We start from the raw sequence: 17692 nt of genomic DNA on the forward strand, positions 1-17692 counted from the left end.
AAAATACTTTTTTTAAAAGCTTAATGGAATAAAATATAATTGATAAACATTATTTTGTTGTACAGTAAATAATATGCAAGCGTTTCAAAACAAGGTTGCCACCTCTCAGGCTTTCTGGAATGACTGACAAATTTTTTTTTTTTAAGACAATAGTCTAAAGCTCATGATTCTGACCCAAATATCCATTCCAAAAGAAACTATGCTCCTTCGCTGATGAATCAACATTCCATTAATGCACCACCTGATTAAAAAAAAAAAAAAAAAAAACTTACTCTCGCAGAACATTAAGGTCATGGTTTATTATGCGACATTACTGTTTTTTCATTACCCAAAGCAATTTTCAACATATATACAAAATTGTAATTTAAATAGGGGAAGGGGAAGTTTAATGATTACCTTTCGATGCCAAGCTATCATCTCATCTCTCAAAACAGCTCTAAGTAGGGCCTGGAACTTAAAGTTTGGTAGTATTAAACACCGAGCAGCAGCAATCATTGTGGCAGTCATTGGACCATTTACACCAATAGGAGTAATAAATTCAAAAATATTTGGAGTCAGTCTAAAAGGAACTGGCCTATTAGCATCAAGTTCTCCTATAAAAATAATCATGAGCGCAATCATTAACTAATTACATTGTCAATTTAAATATTAAAATCAGGTTTTGATTTTTGAAACTATACATGTTTTGTTACTCTTTTCATTTTATATTACAAAGTATTTCTGTAGATAAATTTTAATAATAGAATTTTAGATATTAAATGAGACTAATTGTGTAGCTTTATTTAAAAAAAAAAAAAAAAAAGATAAATTTACTGAATTTTTGGTCATCAACTTCTGGATGGACCAAATATCATTAACAACACTGCACAAAAATTTATTCCTTTTTTGGTCCTGTGAGTAAAAAAGTTTTCCAAAAGAAACCATGCTCCTCCTCTGATGAATCAACATTCCATTAATACAGCATCTGATTAAAAAAAAAAAAACTTACTCTCACAGAACATTAAGCTCAGGGTTTATTATGTGACATTACTGTTTAGGAGTAATAAATTCAAAAATATTTGGAGTCAAAGCCTAAAAGGAACTGGCCTATTAGCATCAAGTTCTCCTGTAAAATGTAGTGAACTTAAATCCAGATATGCTGGATTTGAATTAAATTTTCTCTTTACATAGAGAATTTTTAATAAGAAATACAATATAATATTTCTTATATTATATTGTATATAATATAAGAAATATTATATACAATATTTCTTATATTATGATGTTAATTCTATCTAAACACCTCTTCTGGAGTTTCCTCGATAAGATGCAGCAAATGTACAATCAGCCTTCATTCTCACATTTCCTTCAAAATATCTACCAATATCCCAAGACAGTCATGATAAGTGGTAGGCACATAATCACCTTATCTCCATTCAAAACTTTGGCACCCCAACCAGTTATGCAGGAAGGGACCTGCTCCAGGAAAGCCCAGATGAACTTTCCTGAGGTACAATTTGTTCAAAAATGTCATGGGGGGGGGTCCCAAAAACTGAGAGTCAACTATAAGTAATGTAAAACAGGTCACCCCAAGATACTAGATATCTGCATTGGTTCTAAAAGGCACTGTGTCACATGCTGCAGGCAAAAGCCCACTACCATGGCAAAACTTTGCTCTCTCTGAGCAGTCAGCAAAAGAAATGCAAGTGACCTGAGGGGGGGGGGGGGCTACCTCTAGTTTCATTCTCAAGCTACAACAATGTCCCCCAACAATAAACAAATGTAACTTTAAAGTAACCAAATTAAAAAAACTCATCATATGGCCCTTGCAAAGGCCACTGAGTGCAGCTTCTGCATCTGTGCTTATCCTTTTCTCTCTGAGCCAAAGCACTATCATAATAACACCTAAGGATAAAGCTGACCTGGAGATCAAGGTTGAATACTAGGCAGGAATTCTTAGGAGAGGGAAATTCCAACATGGGAAATTTTGGTAACTCAGCCAGAGTGGGTGTTTGGGACTGGAGAGTAGACAAAGTAGTCTGGCCATGGAAAAGAGGAAGTGCATTCCCAGAAATCATCTTACTTGATGCCACTGTAATATCAAAGGACACATAGCTCAGAGTTACTAAAGTGCATTATGCAGGAAATGAAATTTGTACAAATTATGGTCTGAATTATAGAGAAAAAGGGTGACCTTTACTTAGGAGAATACTTAAGAAAAGATCAAAAGCATTGGGTGAGTGTAGAGGGTTGTGTGGTATTATGGTAGGTGGATCAGTTAACAATTAATTTCTTACTCTGCTGTTTACAAGGTGCTCAACTAGTTTCCAGACTATTTTCCAGACTAAGAGTCTCTCTCTCTCTCTTTTTTTTTTTTTACTAGAAAACATTCTACTGAAAACTTTTCTTAATAGCTAAACTGTGTTCAAGCTTTTGCAAAATATGCCAGCCAAATATAGCAAATTATCATGTCATTAAATGACAATTTAATTAATTATCCAAACATTATAATGTTTGGTCTCTAGAGAGTTTTCCGATTATGAAAAACAATTAAAAAAATATAAAATTAATTAAAAAATATGGAAAAACAAATCCTTAGCCCTCTTCCCCCCACAGTACTAATCTGATATAGGCTTAAAACATTTCATGGGTGAGTCACATATTTAAAAAAAAGAAGTAATTATTGATCCCTCTAGCAGTACTCAGGTTCAAAAACATACCTGTGATGTCATCTATATCAAATCTGAAATATGAAACATTCATAAGTCCACTATCTTGATGAATATACATCATATCTGGGTTAAGCCGTGTCAGATGAAGGACAAACTCTGCAAATCCAGCCAAGGAGAGTTGAAGAGTGAACTGAAAAAAAAAAAAAAAAAGTAGTCACACATAATTCTGTATAAATGAATTTGTAGATTTAATATGTCCATTTAGAAAGATTATTAAAAAAAAGCTAAAACTAGATAAACTTAAAACATTTATTTTAAATGTTCAAAAGAAAATTGAGGTTTCATACATGCTGTATACTACATACAACATGCATGTATGCCATTAAAACTTCAATTCGCATTTTTTAAAACAGGATTGGGAAGATTGGGCTTAAGCATTAAACATTTAATTCAATGAAAATTTTAAGGCTTACAGAATTTTTTCTTATAAAAAAAGTAACAAATATGAGTTGATGCATTTCACTGCATATTTATTTCAGCATCTTCAGGATTATATACAAAAAAGTAACAGAAAAACACACGATACGAGGCACATTTTTCTTCTCATTACAATATATTTTCAAGCCATTATAATGATATTCAAACTTCATATATCTTCTATCACTTCTATTACATGAATATTATAATTTCACTGCTGTAATTTTATACAAATAAAATTTCTCATGGACTATTTTTCCCACAATATTTGATTAAGGCATTCTAACATTATATCCCTTCTTCATGTTTAGGACATGGGCTATTCCAGATTTGAAGTTGTTTACAGGTCAAATTTAAAATGTAGAGAACCAACAGGGCTTCTAAACAATGCTCACTCCTCACCTACTAGTGGTATGCCCTGTTGTCCCTGCTGTCCATTATCCATCTGGATAATAAGTGAATGACAACGGAATGGCAATTTTAGTTGACCAAATTATAATCTGTATAGTGAATTGTAGCACCAGTATTTAACCACATAGGACAATTTGATAATAAAAAAAAAATATTTATTCAAACACTAGACTAGTTTTTTCCTCCCCCCCAAATATTTATATTGTGATCTTTACCTGCTTAGCTTAATTTTTTATACTTATTCATTACTTCTGACAATGTGAAACTTAGTTATTTCTAGAAACTAGTGAGTGTGTGAATAAATATTTTTTTACTATCTAGTTGTCCTAGGTGGTTAAACACCAGCACTGCAGTTTATTATGTCCTCGGACCATGGAAGCCTTCATAACAAAATATGATCCATATAGGTTTAAATCACAGACAAACATGTATAACATGATTAAATTACACACCAGCTAGGATGCTACTTAGATAATAAGGTCCTTTGTTTAACAGAGAACAAAAGAGAAGGGTAAATAGGGAAGTCAGCTACTATCACCACATGAAATATCAATGGAAAAGAGGTAGAGCTAGCAATGTCAAAATTCTAGTATTATCAATTATGTTGATCCTTAAGGGCAACTCCAAGGAGTCCTTAGACTCATCAACAGAGAGGCCCTAAACATCATGTCAAGAACTATTCAGCATTTGCCCAGAATCTATCATACTTTGCTTTGAACTCATTCACAGTCATGGCACCTACAACATACTCTGGCAGCTTATTCCGCTCATTCACTGCTCTCCAAGTTAAAAACGTAGTTCTAACACCCTTGCTAACTACACTCTTACTCAGTTTACATGGATGGCTCCTAGTTCTCCCACCATCAGACCTGTTTTGAAAAATTTCCTCTGAATTAATATTGTAAAAACTCGTCAGTAATTTGCATGTCTCAATCATATCACCCCTTTTCTGCCTATCAACCAGTTTCTGTATCCCACAAATCTTCAACCTGCTCTTGTAAGGTTCATTCCATAGACCTGCTACCATCTTGGTAACTCACCTCTGGATCATCTCCTCCTCACCACCAAGAAACCCTCATGCCCAGTAGTCAAGATGGAGTCTTATCAAGGCTCGATAAAGAGGAATAATAACCTGCTCGCCTCTGCTAGTCAAAGTATTCTCAGTAACCAAATGATCCGATGAGCTGCTTTCGCCATTTTTGCTATGAACCCACTAAACTTTAACTCCCTCTCCACTAACACTCCCAAGTCTATGGCTTCATCAATTTCCTGGAGTACAGTTCCACCAATGTGGTATACAGTTGGTAATCTTTTCACCCAAAAATGCATAACCTCACACTTTGTCACATTAAACTGACATCCATTCTCATTTGCCCAGTCTGCCAATCAATCCAAATTATCCTGCAAAATTTTTACATCATCTGTATTAATTACTCTACCCAAATTGCATCACTGGCAAATGACTAAACAGTTCCCCTCAGATCTTTTCCTATATATCGTTAATGAATAAATAAATGGTAGAACAGTAGTCCAAGAACAGAAACCTGTGGCACACCACTAGTCACAGGCATTGTTTCGGTCTCTACTCCTCAATAAACTACTCTGATATTTCTCCATCAACCACTCTCCTATTCATCTCACCAACCCTATATCCATCCCTGTGTACTGCAGTTTACTGATTAGAATTCCATGCAGTGGGGTATCATGTCAAAGGCCTTTGCAAATCCAGCAGTATCACTGTAAACCCATTTCCTTTATTCAACTCAGCTGTCACTATATTATAAAACGTGAGCAAGTTACTGAGGCATGACCTATTCTTCACAAAACCATGCTGCCTCCCATACAGTATCTCATTTCCATCTATCCATTCCTGTATGATCTTCACCAACTTCTCTAATACTTTGACAACAACTCCTGATATACTGATAGGTCGGTAATTTGCTACATCAGTCTTGGAGCCTCCTTTAGGCAATGGGACTATTTTTCTCCTCTTTCCATTCCCTTGGGACTAACCCAGAGCTGAAACTGAGATTAAACAATATGATCAAGGGCACTGACAATTTCCTCACTGCTTTACATAAAACTGGAGCTGGTATACCATCCCATTCCACAGCTGTATTCACATTAAGGTTCTATAATATGCTATTCACCTCCATTTCATTTACCTCAGTTCCCATATAAGCATTTGGATCTCTCAATCCTGCAATATTACCACCTGGAAGATATACTCTTGCAAAATGTTCACTTAGTAATTCTATTATTTCGACTGATTCAGTTACCTCCCTACCAGTGGCATTCATTAAAATCATTTTGTCATATACATTTTCTTTTACTTGCAGCATATTGAAAGAACTGTTTGGGATTTTCTTTAGCATGCATTGCTAACTTCCTTTCATAATCTGCTTTTGCCTTTCTTACCACACTAGTTACCCTTCTGGCCTGTGCATGCAGGCCATCTTTCTTCTTAAATTCCCTCCCCAATTGTTCCTTTTTTGCAGCTCCAGCTTGATGATGATATTCATCCATTTAACTCCCACTTGATTTACTCTCCTGACTCTAGGTATGCAGTCTGCCATTATCTCCCTCAGATATATGACAAGCTTAGGAGATTGTTTGATCGGTACCATGCACTATCAACATCCAGCCCTTGCAGTTTTACATGCTTTGGTACTGATCCAAGCAATCTTCTAAGCTTGTCATACTTACCAGCCTGCCCTCTAATTCCATATATACCCTGTCTTGACTGAAAATTCCACACATTTAGCCACCTTTCAGGACAAAACCATATGTCACTCATTTTTGTGGGTCATATTCATTATAGACAAATGTTCAGATGCAATTACCAGATCGAGCACTCTTGAATCCTAGTATATATATATATACGAAGTGGTATCAAAAAGTTAAGACCAGCTCTGTTTACGAGAAATTACTTTATTTATCTATGTGTAAACTATTTGAAAATAGTTTACACATAGATAAATAAATAAATTTATTTATCTATGTGTAAACTATTTTTTAATAAACAGTTTATCACCTTCAAAATAGTCCCCTTGCATATCAATACAGCATTTCCAGTGCTCTTTCCACTTCTGGAATGTGTCCTGGAAGTCTTCTTTTCAAAGCATGTCAAGCGCTTTCTGCGATTCGTGCTGGATCTCCGCAATGGTATCAAAACGATGACCTTTGAGTTGGATCTTCATGTTCGGGAAGAGGGCGAAGTCTGCAGGAGCCAAAGCTGGTGAGTAGGGTGGGTGCAGAAGTGAGATCATGTTGTTTCTGGCGAGAAACTTATGCGTGAAGACAGCTTGGTGACAGGGTGCATTGTCGTCGTGGAGCATCCAGTTTTTCGAGCGCCACAGATCTGGTCACTTTCACCGAATGTCCTCCCTCAGACGCCTTAAAACCTGGCAGTAGAACTCACTATTGACGGTCTGGCCCCTGAGGATGAATTCTCAATGCACAATGCCGCGAATGTCGAAAAAGACGATGAGCATGCACTTGGTCGAGCTGCGGACCTGCCTCGCCTTTTTTGGTCATGGAGATGATGGTTCTTCTACTGTGAAGACTGTTGCTTCGTCTAGGGTCGTACCTGTACACCTAAGTTTCGTTATCAGTAATGATCCTTGACATGAAGGATGGGTCATCCACGGCACGCTGACGGAGTTCTTGGCAGACTTCGACACAGTGTTCCTTCTGCTTCTGGGTCAGCAGCCTGGGGACAAACTTGGCAGCAACACGGCGCATGTTGAAATCACACATGAGGATTGCCTGGACTGTTCCGTATGACACACCGACAATGGCAGCAATGTTGTGGAGTGTTCTTCGACGATCCTCATGCACAAGTTGCCAAATGGTTTCAACATTTTTGGGGGTTGAGCTCGTTGAAGATCTTCCTGATCTCTCATCATCTTCCAGTGATGCTCTTCTGCTCTTGAAGCACGCATGCCACTCAAAACACCTCGAACGACTCATTGCAGCATCACTGTAAACTTGCCGAATCATGTCAAATGTCTCTGTGGCAGATTTGCCCAGTTTCATGCAGAATTTCATGTTTGCTCTTTGTTCTAACTTGCTGTCCATGATGAAATCGCAGATGTGGTAACGCAGGTGGTCAGAATAGCATCAGTTGCACAGCTCCCGATGTACACAGGACGATGTCTTTTGGCACACTGACTTATGAGGGGTAGGTGCTCCATGTGACTGTTCATGCAGCCATCTGTTGGAGTGTTACAAACCAACCTAGTTTCAAAGGTTTTTGATACCACCTCGTATTCCACCACATGCTGTCTCAGGTAATTATCTCTTAGTAACTGCATAAATTCCATTTTCCTTCCATGTATCCTCTCCTCCTTCCACTCTATACTCCCATAGTTGAAATCCCCCATAATAACTACCTGTTTTCCACTCACTGAATGTATTTGCAGATGCATAGTATCTCCATAATCTTTTCCATCTCCTGGTCTATAGCAGCATTTAACCGTATATTTTGTTCTGCTGGCCTCAATCTCACACCAGATAGCCTCAGATGTGCTATTTTCACTTGCCTGCAGTTGAACTTCTACTCTCTTTGGATGCAGTTCATCAGCTATCATCAATAACACCCCCCCCCCCCTTTCTATCCTCCCTGAACACACTATGTCCTTCACATTCTATCCCACTAACTATATCATCTTCTGTTAGCCATGTCTCACTAATGCCAATAACCTATGGCCAGGATGAGCCAACCAATGCCAAATATTCCTCCTGCTTGTTCTAAATACTTCTAGCATTAGTGTACATAAAGTGCAAAATGACTTCAAGCAGGGTCTATAGATTTGTAATTGTTTGCTGAGATGCGAAGATAGACAATCAGGGATGCTACCGACATTCAGCAATTACAAAATGATTTGAATAGACTGGAAATCTGGGCAAACGAAAATGGCTGTCAGTTTAACGTTAGAAATGTAAAGTTATGCACTTTGGTGTGATTAGAGTTCCAGCGGCATATTATATTAGCAAGGTTATGCTACAAGAAACTGAAGAGGCAAGGGATCTTGGTGTATTGGTGGATAAGAATTTAAAGTTCAAAGGTCATATAGCAAAAGTTGCAAATACAACTCAGAAGATAATTTCTATGCTGAAGCAAACCTTTACATGTAAGGATATGGAAGTAAATTTGCCTCTTCATAAGGCTTTGAAAAGACCACACTTGGATTACTGTGCTCATATTTGGTCTCCCAGGTTCCAAGGGGATAAAGAAGATGTGGAAAGGGCGCAAAGAAGAGTTAGAACGATTATATCCAGATTATGGGATTTAGATTATGAGGACAGATGGCGAGTATGTGGATTACAGACTTTGGTTAACAGGAGAAAGAGGGTGATACGATAGAGGTCTATAAACTTTTGAATGGGTGTTATAGCATTTCAAATGATGAAATTTTTCATTATATAGAAGGTGGGGAGAGAACACGGGGGGCATCCATGGAAGTTAAGGTTGTTCTCAGTCAAGAAAGGGGTAAGAGCTAGGTTTATGTACCAGAGAGCAGTGAGTGAGTGGAATAATTTGCCCTTTCGGGTAGTGAGTGCATCTAGTGTAAATGAATTAAAGGTAAGGTATGATAGCTGGGTTGGGTAATTTACAGCCTCCCTTAATGAGTCCTTGACTCCCTGGAGGTATCAGATAATAATAATAGTAATACTGACTGAGCTATGGAGGCTACCTGTGCAGGTTAGACTGCTATAATTTAATTTGAGGCTTAATTTGGCAGAACTTATTACATTATTAGTCTCTCTCTCTCTATTCTAAGATGCCACTAGGATAAAAGTTTTTGTTTGATAATCTGCTGGTAATCTGTGGATGGTACAGGTGGATGTTTCGGAAATAAGCTGACCTAGCTGTAGTACCTGCAGCCTCATTTCTCTTAATTCCAACATGGCTTGGATCAGAAGCCAAAGTCTTGGCTTCTGGTGCAACTGGGATTAATGACTGTCCTAGTCAGAGTTCTGAATAATGATGAAGACACATCTGCAGGAAAAGTTTATACAAACTGTTTTCTGCTGTGAAAATCTGAACCCTGCAAGTGCCCATTTTAAGAGATGGTCAATGCCTTACTGCAGTGGTTTTTCTATGATCCTCATATTACACAAATGACAGAAGATGGGGAAGTCATCCACATAGAGGGCATTACTTACTGTTGGAGGAAATTGTTCTATTATCGAATTGACTTTAATCACAACAAGTGCGACACTTAAAAAACTGAATCTTGTGGGACTCCCTCCTCTTGGTTATGTGGTCAGGAGAGAGGGGTTCCCCACTTGGAAGATTCTATTAGATAAGAAATTCTTGATCAAAAGAGGAAGTAAGCAGTATTGCATGCTTTTTCCATATCAAAGAAAACCAATACTAAATGGCTGTATCTTAGGCAAGGCATCTCTAAGCCAGATTAGATGATCAGTAGTAGAATGACGTTTTCAGAAGCCAGATTACGTTCTGGAAAAAAAAGGTTGTTTCTGTCCAGAAACCATAAAAGACAAGAGTTAATTATTTGTTTCAGAATCTTGTGCAAGCAGTTATCCAAAGCAATTGGACAGTAGTTATTTGGGGATTTCCTGGCTTAGGAAAGGCAATTATAATTGCCTTTTACCAGGTATCTGGAAATATGTTTTCAATGAAAATTCTGTTGTAAAGATACAACCAGTTGATCCACAGCTGACGATGACAGATGTTTTACCCCACTGTAATGGATACTGTCTCATCCAACAACAGTTAGATGGCATTTAATCAGAGCAGCTTTCATTTCTTCTTTAATGAACAGCCCATTGTATTCTTTTGTGCTGTTTGAAGAAAACTAAATTTTTTGTGTTTTTTGTGTTGTTTTTTAGGAAATGAACTTGGGGGGGGGGTGGATAAGAAGATGCTGCTGATCATTCTAGGATAAAACTTTCTGAGTGTATTGGCAATTGCTGTTGGCTCAGCAACTGAACAACCATTGTATTTAAAGACAGAGAGCCAGTGGGTGATATATCTGCTCTTCATTTTCCAGATTTTGTCTTACACTTCTTTAGTGTGGTTGCTCTTCTTAAGAAGAAGAAGAACAATGTATATTGGATCTAGGATTCCTTTTGATTCTGATGCTAGATGTGTCTTGCTCAAGCTGAGGCACATGTTTGCTGTTGTGCAGTTATTGTCTAAAAATATCCTAAAAGCTTTTTTCTAAGTTTCTTTCGCTGCTGGGCAATCATCATATTACCATGGGTTTGGAAAACATGAAAATCAACTAGATGTTTTAGGAATTACAGTTGTGGCATCTTTTGTAATACACTGTCACATAATTCACCACATCGCTGATGGAAGAAGAGCTGACCATTGCTGAATTTTCCGTCTTGATATCTGTGATGTAGTACATGGCTGCCCATGCAGGATGGTGGATATCACTGGAAAGTAATCACTTGCAAATAAATTATTGTTAGCTTTCTACTTGAAGAGTGGAAAAAGAGAGGGCGAGCATACAGTTAATTCTATGGCAGTGAATAATTCGGGTAGGCACATGAAAGTAGGTGTTGGTTCCTGTGTTTAGGAGAGAGAGAGAGAAAGAGATCATTGTTGAGCACATGCTCAAGAACTCTTCTTTTTGTGGGTAAGAACTTCCCTACATAGTGTTGTGTCCATTTAAATTCCCCATTAAAAGAAAGGGGGAAGATAACTGCAATATGACATCATCAGGTCATCTTGAAAGATATCTGTGGCAGGAGAAACGTAGATGCAGCCTACTCTTAATAGAGTTCCAACAACAACTGCTTCCAAGTTCGTATTAAGTGACACTTGCTGGAAGGGGAGCCGGTGTCCCACAAAGATGAAGTGATGATGAATGACCTTTAAGGCTGTATTTTGTAATGTCAGATTGTCTTTTGGCTTTAGGTATGTTTCCTGTAGGCAAAAGCATATTAGTTTATTCTTCTGCAACAGGGCCATGATGTTCTTGTTGTTTTAATGGAATCCATGACAATTCCATTGTAGGAATGTTTTCATCCCCCACCACTGAAAAGTAATCACTCCCAAATAAATTGTTAGCTTCCTACTTGTAGAGTGGGAAAAGGGAGAGTGAGAAGATAGTTAAGTCTATGGCAGTGAATATTTGGGTAGGCATATGAAAGTAGGTATTACTTCCTGGATTTAGGAGGGAGAAAATAAATACTGTTGCTGAGCATATGCTTTCAAACATGTGCCTAGTCATATCATCTGGCTACCTGTGTTGAGTAGTTCTGATTTCCTTAGTTTTTTTTTTTTTTTAAAGAGATTACCAGTATTCATCATTTCCTCTTCATTAGGAATGGAATGCGCTTTTGACGCTTGGCAGTTCCATTATATTTATTATGTGTAGCATGACTATCTTTAACATGCCCTCAGGAGTGAGTCCATACCAAATGGTTTTGCTCAAAGGAATGGCAAGCAAGTCATATTGTTCAGGCATGTTGTTTGTTGTGAGAAGGCTGGATTGACATATGGTTTTGGATCCCTGTTCACGCTTTTTCATAGCTGTATTCATGGTGTAAGAGAGTTAACCAGACATTGGTGTCATTTTTGTGGTATACTGCCTTTTCATATTCTGATAAGTAACTCATTGCTCTATTTTTATTTTTTTTTGGGTCTCCTTCTCATCCTTCCACCTTTCGCATGCTCAGGAGTGTGCTGAGCAGTCTCCCTAACAGAACATTTTGTTCATACAGCCTTTAATTTCTTTATCTTTACTGCCACATCAGGCATAGATGGCAGAGCCATGATAGGCAGTTTGAGAACGACCATATTTCTGGCATTTAAAGGACCATAAGGGGGTTTGGGATATAGAGCCTTACTTGACAGTTGAGATAACCTGCTTTGACAGCTGGTGGTGGTTTTGGTTTGACGAAGGTAAGGATGATGTTTCTGGTGGGAACCAGATGTCCTTCCCTACGTACCAGTATTCTTCTTATGGCTGTCACTTCTTCGTCCTTGAGTTTGGAGCATATCTCTTCATCAGTAACATCCACTCTGATATTATGCCTCTAGAAAAGTTTAAAGTTTTGCAAGGGGTAACTGTGATGGTTATTTTCCCCCAACAGATGTTGGATGGAGTAATTTTTCTGATTGTGCTACTGTAACTCCTTCAATAAGGATATCTCCCGAATGCAGTTTCTTTACAGAGTTTGGAGATCCTTCTAAAACTTCCAAGCCTTTCTGGATGAAGAAAGGTAACATTTTTTCAATTTGACATTCACCTGTTGAGCGTAAGATCAAAACAGTGGTGGATTCATTGCAGCTTCTGATGTTTTTTTGTTTCTTCCTCTGGTTTTCTGTTGATGATAATATGGTTTCTGAATCTGGTTGGGACTTGTTGAGGACCCCTGATTAATAAGAAGATGAAGATATCTTCATTCTCATCAGGAAGAGTTTAGTTCAGTACCAGAGCTTCTCACCCCCCCCCCCCCCATGGAGCCACAAATAGATACCCACTGTCCGGCAACAATGACTGCACTTGGGAGTGGAATACTAGAGCTACTCCAGATGCTATACAAACACCACAGTGGCCTTGGGCCCAGTCCTTAGAAAGACAACCTACCACAATGCCTTTGAACTTTTGCAGGCAAGCTCACTAGCTGACTGATCCAGGATTGCCTTTCTTGCTGATGCAGAGGCTAAAATAGTGCAAGACTATTAGGTCCACAAGTTGCTCAGTACAGCAAACATGGTGGCAAGGTTTTGGATCCCAGTGATGATTGTGGTCTGAAAGAGAATAGTAAAAAAGACTCAGGTGAAGTAGAGCAAAGAATATGAATGAAAAGAGCCAGCACCATCACCAAAAAGTCTCCTCCTCTGCCACGAACAGGTGCCTCACACAAAGTGGGGAGAAATATTTGAGAAGGATACAATCTGGAGTAAAATCAACACTTGAGGTAAACAAATCCAAGGAAAAGCAGCCATATTAGATGATATTCTATCAAAAGTGCTCAAATATGGAGGGATAATTTTAGTTTTAGAATGTTTATTGCATAATTCAGAAGGCCTAGTAAGAAAGCCGAATTCCACATGACTGGAGTATGATTCTCATAGTATCCATCCATAAAAAAGGAAAATAAATACATGAGACTTACAGAGGAATTTTTTCTTTACAGAATGTTCTATGTATGATTAATGCAATCATATTTGAGGAGAGACTAAGAAAAATTATGTAAGAGAAGCCTGGAGAAGTAAGCTAGGTTTAGGCCAAATAAAGATTATAAGGACCTGGTTTTTACCCAGTTTAAGATGAATAGTTGAGAAATCATTGGAATATATGGAGAAGGCATGCCCCAAAAAAGTGCAAGAGAAAAGCCATTCAAAACACTTGAAAATTATATGGTGTGTCAGGAACATTATTCAGATCAATAAAAAGTCAATACTTTGTGAAGATGTAGGATAGCCATTAGAAATGAGGAATGAATAGCAAGATTTTATGATCTAAAATCAGTTCTAAGAGAAGGGAGACATAGCCGACTCTCACTGAAGTGAACTTGTTGAGACTGAAGCAATAATTTGCTATAGTGGATAGTCTACTGATGTGAGCTTCATTTAAGCATTGAATGTATCTCACTAGCTGAGGCATTTTTATAGTTTTAGTTATAGAGAAAATTGATCGAATTAAACTACTCTTTAAGAAACATTTTCCTAAATAAATCTGGCATGAGTATTGAGGACTCTCTAATATCCAAATTTTGTAAGAAATTTGGTATGAAAATCAGCAATAAAAAGAAACTATGAAAATGGGAAGCACATGGAAATCATTATTCTCAATGGTCAAAATGTATAGAAACAGCAAAACATTTCAACTATATAGCTGAAATTCCACATTTTATTTTATTTTTTTAAATGGCAATCACAAATTAAATATGAATATGGAAATAGTTATTAGAATAAACAAAGCTGTTATGGTGTAGAGCTAGATGAGTAAATTTTTCTGGAATAAAACAGAAATTTGTCAAAACACTAAATGAGCAGCATACAAGACAGTGTTCAAATAACAGATCGAGATATGAAATTTAAGTTACAAATAAAACAGTTGACCAAAGAGTAGAAAAACACGAGAGATTTTCAAGAAAAATTGGGAGAATCAGAACTAATCTAAAGTGGCATTGTCACTTAAACAGAATGGGAAACAAAAGGTTAGTAAAACATTTGTTTGATGCCAGTTATTTAGACACTGAATTATCAATAAATTATACTATTTTATCCTGCTCCCCACAAAAACAACATATCATAATTGATGTAGTTTTTCCCAAATTTTCTTTACTCACTCCACTTAATTTTATAATTTTTAATATGCAAAGGCATAAGATACATACACACACTTTAGAACAGATAATACAAAGATGAGACTCCATTTTGTTACATGTTGAAATCATAAGATGAGCAGGGTATTCTATTACCTGTTTTCGAAAAGTCCAGAAATCTGTTGGTGATGGGAATGTTTGAACGGCCCATTCTTTTATCATTCCTCTAGGAACCAAAGTGGTCTGAACTTCCTTTAGAATATCCCTAAGAACTTGATGACTGGCTTGAGAACCACGTGCTTGAACGGTTGCAAGCCTTTCATAATATCGAACAATGGGAGAATCATACTCCATAGTTCGTCTATTACAGCGCTATAATAAAGACCACAGATAGATAATATTAGTACAAATACATATGTGAAATTTTAAATATTGTTTAGGAACACTCTATTCTCACATTAATAATTTTATAAATTACATCTGACTGAATTTATTGTCATGGCATATCATATACTCAAATTTGATAATCTGTAATCTAAAAAAAAAAAAGAAAAAAAAAGAGTAACTACATATCAAATTATTTGTAATATATCTTATTAAGGCTTATTTGTCAGCAGAAGGCAGAAAAGTATTCTTTGAATTATATATATATATATATGTGAATCCTGTTTGTGTAAGGTACATTTAGCTAATAGTACATCAGTATTGTGATGGACTAAGTGTTAGATAAGGATCAACTTATAATAGAGGCAGTCACAAACACAGCCCAAACATTTATAAATACCTGTAATTAATAACAGTTGAAGTGAACTTCAAATTGTGAAGTGGTTTTATAAGATTTTTTAGTGTCATGAAATTCTACAAACTAAAAATAACAGACATATGAGATACAAAACATGAAGAGATTCACATTGTAGTGATGATGTTTTCAGTATTCATTGCAATGAATTACTAAGACAGGGATAAACAAAGTAAGGTTTGAGTACTAAGGCATTTAAGGCAGTTGGACTGAGTGGACAGCATCACATCCTGGTCCCAACCAATGGGCTGTGGATTTGAATCCTACCTTGGACATGGATGTTTGAATGTTTTTAGGTAAGAGAGAAATGCCATCATGCAGAGCAGGGCTTGAAAGTTCCTAGACAGGGAATAAAGTCTTTCCCCTGAAATAATGCTAATACATGGTAAAAAATCCCACCATGTTGACCTATAGTAAACTAGTACTTTATGAAGCTCACAAGCAGTCATTAAAAGTTTTTACTATAAAAAGAACTATAGCAACCTCACTGGTTTAAAGTATGTAGTTTTTTTTTTTTTTGTGATGACTAATTTTAGAATGTATCAACAAAGGTATATTTGTTGTTGTTGTATTACTTCATTACCATGCCACATTAAAAAAAAAAAAAAATAATAATAAAAAAAAATATATATATATATATATAGTGTTGTTTAAATAGTTGAGATCTGTGTAACTCACAGATCTCAACTATTTAAACAACACTCATCAATAAACAATATGAAAAGTAAAGAAAGATAAAACACATGCAACATGAGAACTTAACTGTACTAAATTGAGTAGGATTCTTCCATTATCAATGATTTATGTACTATATTTCTATATATTAATTATTCCTTGTATTTGTATATGCTTCCTTAACCTTCCCAATGACCAAGACATATTTTCTACACCAATATATGGATCTGAAGCACATATGATAGTGTTGAAGTAACATGGATAAGAAGTGCAAGCCATCCATATCTCCATTAAGAGGTGTGATAATCTTTCATATTTCGGAGAACACACAACTGGTTAACTTGCTTTTGTAGCTACATCTCATTGTCAGTGCTGAAAACAAGAAATCCCAACTTCACAGTATGTAGGGTGGCTAATTTTAAACAGGGACCTTATACAATCTAAATGTACACAGTATATTTTTATATTTCTAGTTTTTATCATATAATTATAGTTTATCGTTAATGGCATGACAACATAAGAGAAACTTCCATATTAAGCATTTTTTTCTTCTTTTTTATAATTGGAAAAAAAAAAGACCATTAATTGGTATAGAAAATTGCCAGTAATCATTTACTGAGCATCAATCTCATATCTGCCTGGAAAAAAGCAATATCACAATCAAGTTCTTTTTGTTAAAAATGCCCCACTGGCTAATTATGGTTAGCCAGGACCCTTTTTTTGTTCTAAATTTTTTCTTTACTATTTATTCATAATCATAGTTAGCAATGTTTTTTCTCTATAGAAAATAATACATACATTTTTACAATATAACATTTATAAGAATTTGTTACTTGCAGTACTCTGTACTGCAGTTCCCCTCACTTTCCAGAATCACTCATCACAAATCAGGTATGTAACAGTTATAAAAAAAAAACTCAATTAGTAGCTCTCCCTGGAACATGCAACTAAAACAATATTAATAATGTTGTTCTCATCTTAATAAATATGAGGTGGAGAGCAAGAATTATGAATGATATGTCAGCAGAAATGTGTGAAGAAAAAGGAGTGCAGTTTGTTAATGTGTGGAATGGGTTTGAAGGAAGAACTGAACTGTATAGTGATGGATTGCTTTTGAATGGTTTTTGGTGTGAGTCATTTGGAGAGACTGTTGCTGCTGGAAGGTAGAGAAATGAGTGCAGAGAATGCATCTGATCAAGTAAGAAGCGATGTGAAAGAGTGGGAACAGTAAGGAAGGAGAGATTGAAATGGGAGGCTCAGGATGGACAGGGTAACACAGTGTGAGAAAGGTTGATGCTCCAAGAAGATGTGAATGTGTGTGTTTAGACAAAAATGGAAGGGAATGACCTGGGATCAAGGGAAAACAGTTGGCTTTGAAGAAGGTTCTGGAATGAATAAGGAGAAAAAGAATTGGCTC

At 36.5% G+C, this 17692-nt stretch overlaps 1 protein-coding gene across 1 annotated transcript in view; it reads right to left on the reverse strand.

Moving 5' to 3' along the window:
- Nipped-A (Transcription-associated protein Nipped-A) overlaps positions 1-17692 on the reverse strand; it is a 936100-nt gene that overhangs the window by 14171 nt on the left and 904237 nt on the right. Inside the window, exons 63-65 of the mRNA XM_090393977.1 lie at positions 14958-15173; positions 2700-2841; positions 397-593 (exon numbers count right to left, since the gene is read on the reverse strand). Coding sequence (XP_090250103.1) covers positions 397-593; positions 2700-2841; positions 14958-15173 — 555 coding nt within the window. The remainder of the gene's footprint in view (positions 1-396; positions 594-2699; positions 2842-14957; positions 15174-17692) is intronic.

The sequence above is a fragment of the Typopeltis vanoorti genome, chromosome 6 (genome assembly GCF_054136105.1).
Source record: "Typopeltis vanoorti isolate ZY-2024b chromosome 6, IOZ_Tvanoo_1.0, whole genome shotgun sequence".
NCBI classification, from domain to species: Eukaryota; Metazoa; Arthropoda; class Arachnida; order Uropygi; family Thelyphonidae; genus Typopeltis; species Typopeltis vanoorti.